This window comes from Takifugu flavidus, chromosome 12 (assembly GCF_003711565.1).
Source record: "Takifugu flavidus isolate HTHZ2018 chromosome 12, ASM371156v2, whole genome shotgun sequence".
NCBI classification, from domain to species: Eukaryota; Metazoa; Chordata; class Actinopteri; order Tetraodontiformes; family Tetraodontidae; genus Takifugu; species Takifugu flavidus.
This window is the reverse complement of record NC_079531.1, coordinates 2,204,379-2,221,633: the sequence shown is the minus strand read 5'-3', so window position 1 is coordinate 2,221,633 and position 17,255 is coordinate 2,204,379. Positions and strand designations below refer to the sequence as shown.

General features: G+C 44.6%; 1 protein-coding gene across 3 annotated transcripts in view; it reads left to right on the top strand.

Moving 5' to 3' along the window:
* The window catches only part of nova2 (NOVA alternative splicing regulator 2), a 48,471-nt gene that overhangs the window by 18,822 nt on the left and 12,394 nt on the right, over positions 1-17,255 (top strand). For all 3 annotated transcript variants that reach the window (XM_057048943.1, XM_057048941.1, XM_057048940.1), the window contains one exon: positions 11,779-11,945. In XM_057048943.1, coding sequence (XP_056904923.1) covers positions 11,779-11,945 — 167 coding nt within the window. The remainder of the gene's footprint in view (positions 1-11,778; positions 11,946-17,255) is intronic.

Genomic DNA, 17,255 nt, shown 5'->3' with positions numbered 1-17,255 from the left:
AGATTACAGTATATCTCAGTTGTAAGTAGGCAGATGTAACTCTAACTCTTACTTAGAATGACCTTAAGTGACCTCATCACAATAATAAAAGTGATACCATACTGAAGAGAAATAAGTATCATGCAAATTAAAGTGTAGAGAATTTTGGGTAAAGGTGTCTAACAGGATTACAGGTGGGTTTTGCAAATTAAATTAACATAGCATTGTAACGGTGCAACTGACACAGAATGTCACTGCTGTCTTCCTCCATGATGCACATGAAATCTTTGAGGTGAATATACAGCTGTGTCCCTTTGATGTCCTTCATCAATCTTCCATGACCAGACAGGACGGTTCAGACACACAGTGAACCTCACTGGAAAATTAGAGCTTCGGGGAGGCTGAGACCAAGTCAGCACTTTAACTGATGGCTCTCTCTCTCTCTCGCTCGCTCTCTCTCTCTCTCTCTGTCGCTCTATGTCTCTCTCTCTCTCTCTCGCTCTATGTCTCTCTGTCCTAGCCGCTCCTGTCGGATCTGTCATTTCCTATGACAAAGCTGCTCTCTGTGAGGAGCTTGGTAAAGCAATGTGGCTGAGCCATCTTTATAATAACACACACACACACACACACACACACATACACACACACACACAACACACACACACACACAAAGTGCTGTTTTGGCCGTTTTGGCTGCTTGCCTGCTCCTACTTCCTTCTTCCATAAATATTAGACAGAGGTACACTTGTGTTCTTTCTTTGCATCCTTATTCATACAAACATACAAATGTATATGTATGTACAGATGTATGTTTGAGAAGAGCAGAACAATCCTGTCATGACCTGTGGTTCAGGGAAGTTTAGAAATATTTGAGTTCATGCTTTGGCTGTAGTGGAGAATGAGTCTTGGAGATGAACATGAATAATATATGTGAAGTGATGGACGGTGACTTTGCATGTGACTGGATATCTGTGCATGTGAATCACATTTGAAGCGCACTAACACACACTCATGCACCTCAGACAAAGCAGAGGATTGTGGGACTGCATGCCTGTTGCCTTGGTGATGAAAATCAAAGTGACAGCCCTCTTGCAGGAGGAGGCACCTCCCCCTCCTTCCCCTTACAAACTCCTCTCTTCCCCATAGCAGGTGTAAGAGAGTGAGACAGAAAGAGACAGAGAGATGTCTTTCTTCTCATCTTGGTTTGCTTCCAGATCCTCTCGCCGTCTGTTCCTGACAGATGCTGAAATAAGCTCTGCTTGCAGGAAATTATCCATCACCTTACAGACTGTTCATGCAGAGGCATACTGCCTATTTACGCTCGTGCTTTTAACTATAATATTTAAAAGTATTCACTTGCACCAGACAGACAGACAGACAGACAGACAGACAGACAGACAGACAGACAGACAGACAGACAGACAGACAGACAGACAGACAGACACGCACATCAGCTATGACTGTGCGATACATCCTGATTGGCTGTTCACAACAATGACACTTAGCATTGGTGGTAGTTATGGCAACATCCCTCTAGTCGCACAAAGGGGTCACATCTAAAAGGTCTAAATCTGCTAATGTCTCTGAGTACCTCTTTACACACACACACAGACATGCACACACTTACATACACAAACACATGCACATGCACCCGATTTCCACAGATGTGCGTATTAAAGGTGCAGTGTTCTCACTATGGAGTTCTGTGATGTGTGAAAAAAGGCATTCTCTTTAAGAGGCAGGAAGGTGAGTGAGCCAAACAAAGGCCTTCATTAAAGATGTAGAGAGAAAGAGAGAGAACCAATTGTGAAATTGCTTTTTTTGTGTTTTCATGGACCCAATTTCTTGCAGGGGAACAAAGGTAGCCCTCTGGGACCCCCTTAACCCCTCTTTTGTCTGTCTCACTCTCTCTCTCTCACAGACGCACCCACACACACACACATGCACACACAAGAGTTGGTTCCACAGCTGCCCTGAACCCCACCCCCAACCTACTTGCATTATTTTTAATCCCCCACTGAAAGCTCCCCCAATTTCCCAACATCCACGCTTTCCATATAGCCCCCCCTTTATACATAAACACCCACCCACTCCCAGCCCCACAACAGCCCCTTCACCCCGGAAAATTAATCCCTCCCTCTCCTCCAACCTGAGATCCCAGAACTGAGAGCCATCAGCTGTCTCATCATAGCTCTGACACAGTGGCTGAACTCTCACTTAATTATAAAACTCAGGACTTATTATTCTTTCTGTGTGTGTGTGTGTGTGTGTGTGTGTGTGTGTGTGTGTGTGTGAGAGAGAGAGAGACAACAGCTCTGAAAATAATGGTCAGTAACACGATGACCTTTGACCTTTGTGAAGACAAGTGTAGTTTCCTTCCTTCTGGAAGGCTCTTTGTTGCTTTCTTTTGTTTCTCTTCAGAAATGTTCATTATTTATTGTTGTGACTGAAATAACGCCACAATTTCATTCACTTTTGATGAACGCTGCTGTGAATATGTGACCCTGTTTCCCGCTTTACAATTTAACTAATTCAATTTGGCCCCATATTGTCACTCACTAAATCAACATTTCTCGGGGAAAAAAAACAGCCGCTTTTCAGAATGGAGCATAAATTTTCCTTTATTTTTGCAATGAACAGACTTTATGTTCTGCTCTCATTTTTAAAACTCGGTCCAACTTGTTGCCGTCTACATTGAACTTGAAATCATGCAATCACGTTCCAGATGGTTGCCATTAATCAGCTCACATTTCTAGTCAGACCACACCTTCCATGTGCTCACGTGCACGCTCGGCATGGAGACCCCACACAATCATAAAGGAAGCACACTAGCAGATCATCCAGACTGCATATAGGTAGTGTGTGTATGGAGAGAGCTGGAAAGGAAGGTAATTAGTGTTTTAGCTGATTGTTAATTGTCTCCTACAAACGCACAATACATAGAGAAAGATAGCGAGTGATTCCTTCTTTGGTGGCTCGTGGGCTCCAGTTACTCACCTCTCTAATTACAACTTTGTCTATCTGCCCCAGCACTCAGCTGTGACAGAGTTAGAGTTAATTTGACATATGGTTTATTTAGCGTTGTCAGTTTAAATAAAGATTCAGGAGTGTTCTTTTAATTCCTTTTATCAATTTTAATCATAGTTTAAAAGCAACAACTGTGTTTAAGCTACAGCCCAAATCCTCCGGCTGAGCCCACAAGTGTTATTTGGTTTTATCAGCAAAAGTGCAACAGAGTTCATCTGCAGTTGGAGATGTTTTGGTGTGCGGGACTCTCCACCACTTTCTCAGGCTACGTGGTCACCGAGCACAGCCAAGTTCCAGCTCACAAATAAACACACGCATGCCCATACGTGCTCTCGGCTGCAGGAAAACAGCAACACACACGCGGGCTCACACACACACAGTCGCAGCTGTAACAAATGGAGACCAGATTGTGTATGATGATGATGATGATGATGTAAAAGACCAGGCATGCTGGTCTCCATGGCTGACAAGCCTTGTTGAATAAACGTTGTGTGCTTGTGTGTGTTTGTGTGTGTGTAGGGTTCGAATGTTATCCACGTGCCATGAGCTCTTAAACAGCACTTTATTAGCAGCCAATCACAAGCAGGAATGCAGGGCTGAGCCAATGTGTTTTTATGGAAGTCCGTCTTCCTTTGCGATTGTTCATGGTACAAGAAGACAAATACGCGAGATTTAGAAAAGGACTCATCTGGATTTGATTTGTCTTGTTTCTGCACACTGAGTTTCAGAAGGGAGGGACATCTCTATGTTTTTAGGTACACCAATCAGCCAGTCGTGATGACCGATCAGTGTTGAGAAGCACCGTTTCTGAAGCTTCATCCAGGAGGAAAGTTCCCTCTCATTATTTTGTGGTTCGGTAAAACTAAATGAGCAGAACACCGCAGTGGTGTTAGCAGAAGCAGGGCCTCGACCTGCCTGCTGCATGAAATGCCTCGATTCGGGTGTTAAGGGGAGAGAGGATTGTTAGGTTCAAAAAGCTGGCGCACTGCAAAGTTGCCAGAAGGTTGATGAGGTGAGACGAGTATTCTCATAAAGCTACACACAGCTATATACTGGGTGTGTGTGTGTGTGGGTGTGCTTGCATGTGTGTGGAGTCAGAAGAACAACAGGGTGTGTTCAGTTTAAAGAGAGAATGAAAGTCAGAGTTACAGGAATGTGGCCATGCAGGAGAGTGTGCTATTAAAAGGACCGATGTGTGCCTCAAATGTCAGCATTTAAATGTATCTTGACTAAAAGTTGATTTACAGAAGTCGGCTGATGGGAGTTTCAGTATTCTTGTAGTATTTTTGATCTGAAAGTGAACATTGTTGTGGGATAAAGATAGACGTATTCTGGAGATAGAGGCTGACCTCAGTGTTGGTGCAGCTGACAGGGTAAAGAGTCACATGGGAAACATAGATGGATTTGAGGGGGATTGAGGCTAAAGAAGGGTGGGGATGAGGCAGCTTAGACCAGCTGACACTGTCCACATTGCGCACACGCACGCACACACGCACACACACACACACACCACACACACACACACGCTTACAGATAGAAAGATTCTGCAGACAAAAATGAATGCATTATTTGGCTTCAAGCTTTGACATAACACACAGCCACTAAACAACACACAAAGGAACAATCACACACACACACGCATGCACGCACATGAGCGAGCAAACACACATACATAAATGCAAGTAGGTTAGGCAAGAATATTTTGATCTGAGCTTTGGGGCAATGCATAAAAGGAGTGTGTGTGTATGTTGCACTAGATGACAGGTGTGGCTCGATTAAGGCAGTTGTGTGTGACACCAGATACCAACTGGGAGATGGGCAGCGAGTGTGTGTCCATCTAAGCGTGTGCTAATGCATAAACGATACGACAAAAGAGAACCATATACACGCTGCGCTGAAGGTCAACATCATGGGGATTCGATCAGAGTCATGGTTCCTGCTCGCCCTGACTGGTCGACCACTGCATGAACTGGGAATCAGACACATGTCACAATACTCCAAACATTAGTACTAAATATCCTTTATACTAACTACTAACTAAATATACTTTATACTAACAGTCTGACTGGTGTCTTTGTCCCGCACACACCACTCTATGCTGACATCAAAGTAAACCGACAGTAGCTTCCTGGTTTGGAACCCCCATCCCCAGCCCCCACATGCACACAAACGCACACACAACACACACACACACACATACACCACCCCTGATTTTATCACGCTTAGTGATTTGTGCAAAAAAGACTAAATTGCGAGGAGGAAGAACTACCGAAGACAAATGGAGGGTGCGAGTAAAATCAGAACAGTGTTGAAGTCGTTTGAGATGACAAAGAATTCACACGAGGTCCAGTTACCACGCGGGCCCTCCGAGGACACAAGCCAGCCCCCGCATGTGTGTGTGTGCATGCGCGCGTGTGACAGATGAGTATGCGGGTGATTAGGTGTGTATATATAGTCATCCGTCCATGGTTACATATTGAGATGTGTGACTTTCTAGAAAGCTTAGAAGGTGTGTATGTGTGTGTGTCTCACCAGGAGAAACATATTATTACAGCTGTCTCTTTCTGTCACTGCCGTCACTTCCTGCTTGTAGCCCCCCCCACACACACACACACACACACAGAACAGTTCTACTTTAACCTCACCAATCTCTCGTCACATAAAAATGGGGGCATGTTCGGCGCTCTAGCTCTGTCTGTTCACACTGAAGTAGCACGTGTGACTTCTCAAAATACTTATCGAATAATGACAAGCATAAACTCGATTCCAGTGTATCTTTCCACTCATTGTTGGCTTCACTTGTTGCTGAGGGCATCTTGGCAATTTTCAGATGAATGTGTCTGCAGGTACAACAGAGGAAAAAAGAGACGGAGAAGCAGAAAAAGGTAGAGACGGAGGAGAGAATGAGGATTTGAGGAGGAATGGGAGGAAGAGTAAAAGGGGTTAAAATGGAAGAAAACTGGGGAGAAAGGAAAAGAGGCAGTCCTGGTATCTTTTCAGCCGTTTGCTTGGCTTGGGTCAGGTCACTTGGGCAACACCAAAACTCCTGCCAAAGAACAAGAGGCAAGGAAAGAAAAGAGAGTGAGGGAGCAGTGAGGGACGAGGGAGAGGATGATGAGAAACAGGAGGGCTGTGGAGGGGCTGGATGTGGTGCAAATGCAAGCAAATAGTGAGAAAGCTTTTGGAAATGCTTGAAATTCAAAATAATCCAGCATGTAAACTATAGTTTAACAATCTTTCCTGCAGAAAAAGCAAGAGTGGTGTGTCTGTCTGTTTGAGACCACACGTGCAAATATGCTGGAAGTGAGTGCAAATCCTTTTTTTTAGGTTGAATATGCTTCAACAGAAGGGAAAAGTCTTTCCTGTAAAAGAAAAGCTGCTGCTACTGCCTCCTGTTGCTCTGACTTTGAGAGGATCCAGATTTTAAAGCTTCGGTTGTTTAAAACCTTCACTATTCACATGTTTTTTACCAGGAAAACTGATTGATTTTTCTTCAACCTTGGCTTCTTCAGCACCATTGCTTTCCAAAGAGCTTAAAAGTTGGATGAAAGAGGTGTAATTTTATGAAGCGTGTGCATGTGCTCTGCAAATGGACTTTGTGGATTGGAGCAATGAAGTGACACGGAGGTGGAGACTGGAGGGAGAGCAGCAGGACACACTAAGTGAAAAGCGTTACATCAGACCAGTGGAATTCCTGCCTTTTCTTCCAGCTTCTTTTGTTATTCTTTGGGGAGAGTTTGCCTTATTCTTCTCACTGAGTGCTCTGACACTGCTGGACCTCAGGACAGATAAAGGACTTGGGGTGGGGGGGGGCTGAGAGGACAGCATGTTTTTACAGTTTGTTGTGCTCCTTTAAAACACAGATTTAAGGATTATCACAAAGAGAAAAAGCAGAGGGGAAGAATGTCGAATAACAATGTGAACTCTTTAAATGTTCAAAAATGGTGGATGTGGATTGTGGAGCCCCATTCTGAGTTAATTTCACCCAGTGGGGCTTTTGGTTCCCCCATGAGTCTGGTTACTCACCGAGGAGAACTTTCATTTGCAGTAAAGAGCAATAAAAACGTTGGGCTTCAGGCCATGTGACCGCAGCAACTTCACCATGTATGAAGTTTTTCCGAATTGACCGTGATTTTGTCCAGCTCTAATGGTGCCAAATGAAGCCAGTGTGAGTGCGTATGGCTGCCGGCCCATTCCAAAGCAACCATCACATTTTAATCCACTTAACCTTCCTCTCGTTCTTCATCATTGTTACTGTTCATTTTTAGAACTGACAAAAGTCCAAAAAGTTGATTTGGATTCCTTCTCTCCGCTCCTCCCTCTTTCCATCTCTTTCTCTGCTATCTTTCTGTCCTTCTTTTGTCATTCTAATGACGACTATAGCGAAGAACAGCTCCAACTTTCCTTACAGCTCCAGATTGCGTCAGCACAGGAAGTCGCTCTTTCTCCCCGTCCGTCTCTCAAATAACAACTTATGAAATCACCAACAGCTGCACGAAAGAGTGTTTGCTCATCGTGTTATTGCTGTTAAAACCATTTCAGGACTTTTGGCGAATGTGTGGCGAGAGTGACAGCCACTTTTCTTTGTCTCTCAATCCATCCAGTGTATTGCTATTGATGGATTCTGATCCTAAAGTGTGAAGGGGATTTGTCCCCATAACAGTTTTGTGCATCAGTTTGAGCATTTCCTGCCTGTTTACACACACAAAGCTTCACTTGTGACTCCATCCATCCGTCTGCCTGCTCTGGTCCCTCTTTTCGGCTCACTTATGCTGAGCCATTCAGCCAGAAAAACTTTTAAATGACACAAAGGCCTTTCTGGTCACTTATATCAGCTTATTTAGGAGCCGCTCAATAAATCCATCCGCCTCTTTCTGATGCAGGCTCAGTGATCTTTGTAGTGGTCCTGACTGGTGGATTTGTAGATGGTATCAGCTCGTCCTCCAGGGTTAGGGTCAGCGGTACATCCATGGATGAGATTTGGCAGCCTCAGACTTGAACTGATCTTAATCTATGCAATTTAATAGTTTTCAAGGGTTGGGGGGGGGGGGGGGGGGTATATAGAGGAGAAAAGAAGGAGAAACTGGAGCATGTGGCCCATTTTTTCCAGGTTGCTACTGCTTTATTGTGTTTTATGAATATTGTTTGGTGTTAGCATAATTATCTTCTGGAGATTTCTACTAAAATTAATCGGATTTTAGAGGAAGATTCTAACATGGCTGTCAGACTCTTAAAAAAGGAAGCTTTATCAGGCTGTGATCAGGAGGCGCTCACATTCTTTACCTTCACATTCATACGCCATTTTTTACGGTCTTAAACCCATCAGAGCTCGAAGGCGTTGAGCTGCACATCCACCAGCTGACTTATCCAGCAGATCTGATCAGAGGTGTCCAGTTAACCTGAGCTTATCCCCAAAATAAGGAGATGGCTTTAATGAACTTAACATTAAACCAACTTGCAGTGCTAGTTGGCTTCAGATGTTGTCGTGCTTATCGAAAGGTCAAAACACAATATCAGATCTCCACGTCTGGTTTCTTCATTTCTCTGCACCTCTTGCAGATCACTGGTGTCTGTTTGTGTCGTTCTCTCTGTGTGCCGCCAATACCGTGTTGTGACAGGTTCCACAGAGGTTCCTCTCCCTCCATCCATTTCCATCCGTCTCCCTCTGTCACTCCAGTTTGACACCACTGTCCCGACGTTCTGCCTCTCTTTCGGTCCAGTCCTGCGTCTCCATCTGCCTCCAGTTGGCTTGATGTTGTTCAGATGTGACAGAAGTCATGTGAACCTACAGGTCTCTCCTTTATCCATTTCTCCTGGCAGCTGTTCTCTCCCTTCTTCATCCCAGTTGTGCTGGAAGTGTAAATGTGTATATGGCAGCAGTGGGGGGTGGAGAGCCGGTACCTGGGAACGCAGGACCTGTGGCGATGCTGTCGCATCTCGTCTCCTCTTCACGTCGCTTCTTCAGCGTCTCTGCCGGGATTCCTCAACTGTTGCGAAAGTTTCAGAAAGTGAGAACTTTGTGGATCCTGAAAGGAGAATCAGAACTGATAAATGGGTCACTTTGTAGGAATAAACCAGACTATTTTTGACAACGATTCGGTTGATTTTAGTGGAAACCAGAGTGTTTTTTTGCCTACAGTGGTTCTCTGCACTGAAAAACAACATGAATAAAACAAGAAGGGAGACTTTTATTTTCAGGTTTTGAAGCTCTCTGACTTTGATGAGGAAAGATACACATTTTTTTACATCATGGCCAGTAAATTTCTGAAACACTCCCTGCAGCTCCAGTTTGAGAATCTTTCCTTTGCAATTTTAATGACCTGCTACTTACTTCACTAGTTCACAGGACGCCTCCCTTTAATACGAAATAGAGATTTCTCTAATTTTGGAGTACAGATCCCAAAAAACACAGCAATGATGATAATAATGCCACAATGATGAGTCATTTCAACTTAATGTCTCCTTTTAATCTGTTGCTAATGAGCGCTTACTGCCTGCTCTCTCCAAACTGCAGCTGCAGGCCAAGACACACCACGTCATTGGGGAAACACCAGCTATATCTCTGCCGTGGTCTGTGTGAGGTTACCCAGCTAAACCGCCCTTCTCGCTCATACTGTAGAGCACTGAGAGGAGCTCATCTCACCTGCACTGCAACCTTTGATGGCCAATTATCACCAACAGAAAACCTGACCTGTTAAAGTCTTTTCTTAATAAAAGTAAAACGAGGGAAATTTGTCCAATAAGCAAGACAAGTTGTTATAGTGAAAATGTATGTATAGTTGTTACTCGGCCTTAGACAAGCAGAAGGAGAAACACAGCGTACTGTCTGTTTGTTGCCTACAGAGCCTCTCTGGTCATCAGGGAGGAAGGGGAGGAGGAGGAGGAAGAGGAGGAGGAGGAGAGCAGGGGAGGAAGGAGTGAGTCATGCGAGTTAGACTGAAATAAAAGCAACTGAGAGTTCACGGCCTCTTTGATGGTGACGGCAATGATGACGGCTCGCTTTTGCGTCTGGTTACTTGGTTTCACATTAATTCTATTGGCAAGTTGTGAACCTTTGGCTCTCAGTGCACCGCTACATAATTACAACAAGATAACACATTTTTGATGAAATTAATGATAATTTGTGGGGGAAAAGAGTTTAGTTTAAATTCCATTACAGGCTAAATATTAAGATCCCGGCATTATTCGAATTGTGTAGTTTTAATCTCATTTAGCTGCGCAGTTTCTGTATATCCCCAGTGGTGTCACCAGCCTGATATCAGCGGCAGACACTCGTTTTCAGCTCATAAGCGCTGTTCCAAACACTGCAGACGCACGGAGCCGAGGCTGAAGGTGAATGTAGCGAAGCAGCCAGATGTCTGTCGGCATTTTGCACAAAATTAACTGGACACTAGCGTCAAATGTTGATGTCCTCCATGCCGATAAAATGTGCATTTGTTTATCGATCATCACGTTAAATTCTGGTCGGTATCCCATAATCATATTTAGGAGGTCTGTGGAGGCACAGCTGTAAAGGTGCTGCGGTGGGAGCTCTGCCGAAAGTGGCCTTTCCTGCTACCATTACACACACAATTGCACACACTGTCACAATGCTCAAATATGACAAACACACACTGATGCCAAGACAATGGCCTCCTAATCCTTGTTTATGATTGGCTGAGTCCAGATTACCCAGAGGGCACCAGCTGTCAGAGAGAGGCATAGCCCAGTTTTCTCAGTATCAGCACACAGGCGTGTAGACACACACACACACACACACGCTCATAGACATACACATCGGCAATTGTCAGACCTATAATTTGGGACTGAAAATACAGTTGGGCCCCAAAAATAACTAAAATCCCCACAGTAGAAAAGTTTATGAGACTCACACTCACTCTCGTAGATACACATACCCACAATCGTCAGGTCAACAACATGGCGGTGCACTTAAAAGTGATGCTAGCCTCTAGTTTGTTTGATTTGTTAGCTTGTAGTCGTTCGGCCAAATCGAAACCTTCAGCTGCTGTTTGTCACTGCTGTCAACGGCTGCTGCAAAAATAGCAATAATCCCACTGTAATGCTAACAGGCGCTGCAGACATTACAAAGTGTGGATGTGTAACCAAACGCAGCCAGCAGCTGAGTGTTGTGTTTTTAGCCTTTGTTGTTTTAGCCCATACACCTATGGTACCGACAGTAGGGGTTCACATTTGATGACCCCCCACTATGATGATAGTAAGTGGAAGAAAAACATCCCTGATGAGGCCTTGCTTTTCTCAATATTCCTAAATCCTTCTGCTCTCTGTGGTGTCAGACGTGGATGAGATGAGTGTAAGTGAGAGAATGAGAGTGGAGAGGCAGGAAACACAAGCTAACATGCTGCTAACCAGAGATAAGAGCGAGTCCCAGTGAATACAAGAGTCCAACGGGAGTCAGAGAGGAAGGGCAGAGGGAGAGGAAACAGAGTAGAAAAGGCAGATATGGTACATCAAGGAAGACAATAGAAGAAGGGCAATTCGACCTTTTCTGCGCCATGTCCACCTCTTTGAATTGAGTCCTATAACAGTGGTGTGCAGTCATTTGCTGTGTTTTGCTTGAAATTACGAGGTGCTCGTTTACAGCTTTTAGTGGTCACATTTGCAATTTTGCAATTGGAATAAGTTATTTTATTTGCTTTTATTTCCCGGTTGTGCTATTGTAACGCGTCTGGTGGGATTGTGCGTGTTGACTCGTCAGTAACACAAATTTATGGCTGCAATTAATGCAATAACGGGGCCGCTCTGTGTGTGCAGGGACGACGGAGCGGGTGTGTCTAATCCAGGGGACGGTGGAAGCACTCAACGGCGTCCACAACTTCATCGCTGAGAAGGTGAGGGAGATGCCGCAGAGCACCCAGAAGACAGAGCCAGTCAGCATCCTGCAGCCACAGACCACCGTCAACCCAGACCGCGTCAAACAGGTCAGTCACCCCCTTTTATTTTCTCTGAGCTGCCAGTGTGTTTGTGTCCGGTTCCAACTTGCCAGCCGCGGCTCAGGTAACGTGAGGAAAGGGGAGAGGGAAGTGTTAGCTTTTTAAATGACAAGACGGAGTTTGTTTGTGATTTTCTGTCTGCGTGAGACCGAATGAGGCAGAAAAATAAACACGGGAGTGAAAACCAAGCAAACATGGGGGAAAAAAAGATTTGTGAGAGTATGAAAGAGCAGAGTAAAAACAAGAAAAAGCTGTAGTGAAGACGGGAGGGGAAAGAGGAAACGAGGAGGAAGGTCCAGGATGAAAAACAAGAGAGAGGGAAGACTATTAATAGAGAGATCCACTGAGACAGGACGCCTTGTGTGAGGTGTGAACATAGAGTCCACATGGGATACGATGTTCTCACACACACACACACACACACACACACACACAACACACACACACACACACACACGCACACAGGCATCAGCATCATCATCTTTAGAAATCTACAGTGTTGTAGCAGAGATTCCTCATGCATCAAAGACTTGTCAACAAAACTATAAGAAACTCATCCCACTGTCAGCCAATAATGTTGCGTAATGGAGGACAATTAGTGCAGCCATTGATTATGATCCGTTTATGTGATTATCGCCATTCTGGCTACATGATTACGTTGTATCGACTACTCAGGTCTGGATTTACCTCTAAACTATTGAGTGTTCAGTGGTACCAGAGAGGCCAGGAGGACAGGCATGCACACAACTGTGCAACTATGTTGCTTCATATTCATGAGCAGAAATTAAAGGCTTAAAGGTTCTGCACAGAATGATCATCACATTTTTACACACTCACAGACATTGTGACAGCAATCACGAAAGGTCTTTGATTTAGCCTTTTATTCATTATATTTATCTTTTAAACAGACACTTTAAGGCACTTTTATGGCAGGCCTGAGCCTTCTGTGAGAGCCCACTGTAGTGTGGTCTAGTAATTCCTGACATCATTCATTTCTAAGGATGATTGACAGGAGAGAAATTGTATTTTGGGTAAGCAAGCTGCCAAAAGGAGACAACCGGGCTAATAGCTATTGTTGTCCCTCACTGCTCTCCAGCCTGTTTCTGTTGTTCTGGGGAGGAAAATGAGTAGTCCCACAAAATATTACAAAATTTCAATTAATGGTCTCACGAATACAGGAACACACACACACACACACACACACACACACACACACACACACAGATTGTCTTGCACATGTGTCTTCGTGAAAGATGAATTGGTGTGATTGTCTACTATTTCAGGTTGTGGGTAAAATGCCTTCCTTCTTGTCAAGAGAGCGGCTGTTCCAGCATGTGTTGCGGGCCCTAATGGTTAACCCCTGGGGGGCCGTGGACCGGAGTAAAAGAGGGTGTGAGAGGGAGAAATGATGTTTGACTGGCACTTAAGATGTTGTGATAGAGAAAAAGAGTTAAATTGAGAGCGCGTGGAACGGAGGCAAAATGGAAGGAGAGAGGGAAAGAAAGATCCAGAAGGGGGACAAAAAGAGAGAGATAGACGGGGAGAGAGAACTCAGATGCCAAAGAGAAGAGTCTGGATGGCTGAGTGGGTGACTGAAAGCTGGAAGCAGATCTGAACTCTTGTTAGTGACAGCTGCAGACTGCTGGTGAAGCAGCTGTTGATAGAAAGAAAAGCAGAGCAGGGACGGCACTGACGGACGAGACGCCACGCTTCAGTGCTGCATAACAGGAGAGCAGCCCATGAAGAGAATGATTTATGGGGCCTTTATGGCCTCCGATGTGGTCTGACATGATTTAGCAATGGAATTTCATCACTGTTAATATTCTATTCCCTAATTTTGTTTCTCGTGCGCGTTATCAAACCGGGACGTCGACGAGCTTTGTGCTGCTCTTGAATTGAGCGCAGGTTTGTGTGAAGTCAACGCATTAAACCTGCATTTCCCATGTGGTCGTATATTAAAAAAAACTAATCAAATAGCATTTTTTTAAAATATATTGGGCAATTTGAATTACAACAAAAACACCAACTTAACCTGGAGATGACTTGGGACACAAACGCCACATAAACACAAAAGCCAGAGCACTCTGGAGGCCTCTGGCTTCATTTCCTTGTCTGTGGACTGAAGTGAAACACACCCTTTCATCTGTTATTGCTGCATTACACAGTTTGGAATATGCATCTCCCGTGGGATCAGTTGGAAATGGCCTGCGGCTTTGTTTTGGTGTCGCTGTGGCTCTATATTTGGCACAGGGCCGCCCTTTATTGAGACTCAAACCTGCCACCGCTCTACCACTCTGTCAAACTGTATTGATGGAGCTGAATAGTGTAAAACGCCACACAATCAGGCACGGATGGAGCTGTTTTCCCAACTCGTCCCTCCGCTGACTTCCTGTCAGAGAAAGGGGCTGTTTCCTTTGACCCTTTGCCTCTGACAGAAACACCTGTTTCCTACTTCCTGTTATTGCCCCGCTACAGAGGAAACTCAAAGAAAAAAGTGACTCACCTTGTGTCCACTGAGGAAGAGGTCGAGTTTAAGTCGCTGCTGGAACAAGAAGTAATCCAGTTTTATCCAGCATATGAGAGGAGACCAACAGAAACCACTGATTGATGAACAAGAGACGAAAACAGGGCAAAGTTAAGACTGTTTTATTGAACCTGGAACCTTTAAATCCCTAATGAATTTGTGTTTTGAACTCTGCATCTGTCATTATCTTCGGGGGTGATGTCTGCACCTGGAAATCATCTCTTCAGAGCCAAAAAACGTGGCGTTTTTGCAATTTTTTTGTCATTTTCATGTATCCGCTCTGGCCTCTGGAACATAAAGCCATACAGTATGTGTCAGGTGTTTACCTGTGTTACAGCTTGCTAGGATGTTAACAGCCACTCTTCTCAAGCATTCTTACATAACCATTTATCTATTTCTCCTGCTGCCGTTGTGATTTACAGTTTCTGCTGACTCAGCAGAACAGCATTTCCGAGGCTCTCTTATCTGCTTCACGCCAAATCGGCAGAGGGTCTGTGTTGTGTTATCTCTCCAGCCATTCATATTTCACTGCTCTGTAAGAAACGCAAGAAATTATAATTAGAACTGAAAATGAGGATTTGACCAACATAATTACATTTCCCCTCTTCCAAATTTGATGTATTATGATTTGATTCAAAAATCAGTAGATTATCAGTCTTGTTTATGTGTGTTTTAGGAAAAATGTGTGTGTGTGCGTGCGCGTGTGTGTGTGTGTGTGTGTGCGTGCGTGCGTGCGTGCGTGCGTGCGTGTGTGTGTGTGTGTGTGTGTGTGTGTGTGTGTTATTGTAGCCCCTCATTTTCTGCCCTGCAGTTATTTTTAACCTGCAGCAGAGTGCTCTTATACAGGCTTTGGAATAAAAGGAGAGACAGACAGACAGACAAGCAGAGGGGGGGTGGTGTGTGTGTGTGGGGGGGGGATGACAGGGGAAAGATAGACAGGGTGCAGGACGACTAAGCCTGTGGATCATGGGGAGCCAGATTAAGTCTCCAGCTTAAGACTTCAGAGTTCAAACTCCACAGTTGTCTGCTGTCATCCACTTGCTGCTGCCTGTTTTTCCATGTGCACGTGTGTGTTGAAATATATGTCATCAAAATGCCTGTTTGTCTGTGTGTGTTACTGTCCACGTGCATTTGATGCATGGATATTAGCATGCGTGCGCGCGTGTGTGAGTCTGTGTGTGTGTGTGTGTGTGTGTGTGTGTGTGTGTGTGTGTGTGTGTGTGTGTGTGTACGTGCGCACATGGCCTCTAATGACAGCAGTGACAGATTGAAGATGGAAGCACGTAATTGTAACTTGAAGTGTGACTGGTTCCCCTGTAGGGGGTGCTGTTTGCAATACTACAGTAACGTGTAGGGAGCTACTGTTGAGAATCACTGATGTAGCTAAAAGAATCCATAAAGGCTCAAATTTGAAGATTTAATTGTGTTCTCAACAGAAATATATTATAAAAAATAAAAAATATAAGTATTTTTTTAACAACAATGATCAATGATTTTATCAGATTAGTATAGAAGAGAGCAGAAGGTCAAGAGTCACTAGACCAAAAGTGGAGGTCACAAACGAGCACACCATTCTTGCTCTCTCTCTATTACAGAAAGAAAAAAACTTGATTGTTTATTGGCTGTTGTGTTCTTGATTAAACCATCCAGCTGAGCTGAATTTTCTGCACACTGATTTGAGATCATCATCCTCACTGGGTCCCCTGCTGATGGCTGCCATTGCTCCTTCTCAGCGTTTGCCTGAATATATTCATGAATTCAGGAGATTGGCTCTGGCCTTTGACCTTCAGCCCAGCAGTTGCAGCAATAGGATCCTCTGCTCTGCAGCTGGAATGTGGCCAAAGCCTCCTCTCCTGTGCAAAGACATTATTCCCAGACAATATTGTGCTGTTTGAGTAGGAAACAAAGGGATGCAGCAGTAATGGGAAGCAAAAAGAGGCAAAAGGTGATTACATGTGCTTTTAATCATCTGATCATTAGATTGATCTGTTGAAAGAAAATGAACTTGAAACAAAAGAGATGGGATGGCAGACATAAAACCCGGTAAAGACGAAACGCAGTTGCACAGAATGATGGGATGCGTGGAAAGAAGTGTGAGCCGTTGGGGGAGGATTGGTGGCAAACTGAGAGCCTCATTAGCAGAGAACCAACTTGATATAAAAAAAAATGGTAATGTGATCATTACTGTTGGAGAGAGGCATCACTCTGCCAATGTACCCTCCCACTTCTGGGTGTCTGTCTGCAGAGGATGAACCGGGATGCGCGTGGAATCATTTCGGTCCCCTTTCTGGAACTCTCTGGGCACGTCACTTATTGCTTTTGTTCCTCATCTCCATTCGTAGCAAATAATCCCGTTCATCTGTCCACTAATTGAGGTAGACGCTAGTCTCCATTCATATTGTGGCCATTACTGGTGGAACCCTCACCTGAGGCCAACCCACCTGGGGTGATCGGGTCCCGCAGTGTGTCTATAGCCTATTGGGATCTTTGAAGAGTAAGCCATGTTAAATCCAGTAACAGCCCCCGTGGGGCCACAAGACAGCTGCCTGGACAGCAGAGCCAGTGATGAATAGGCAGAGGACATAAACAAGACAGGTTGACATTGCCTGGCTCTGCGTCACGCTATACTGACACTAATCAATAGAAACGGACTATAAATTGTTAAGCATTCTTTGCAAACATAAGAGGAAAGGTGACCGCGCTACTCAGCACTCAGCGGGGGAAACGAAGGATGTGATATGATGTTTTATCGTCTGCAGCCTCATGCATGCAAA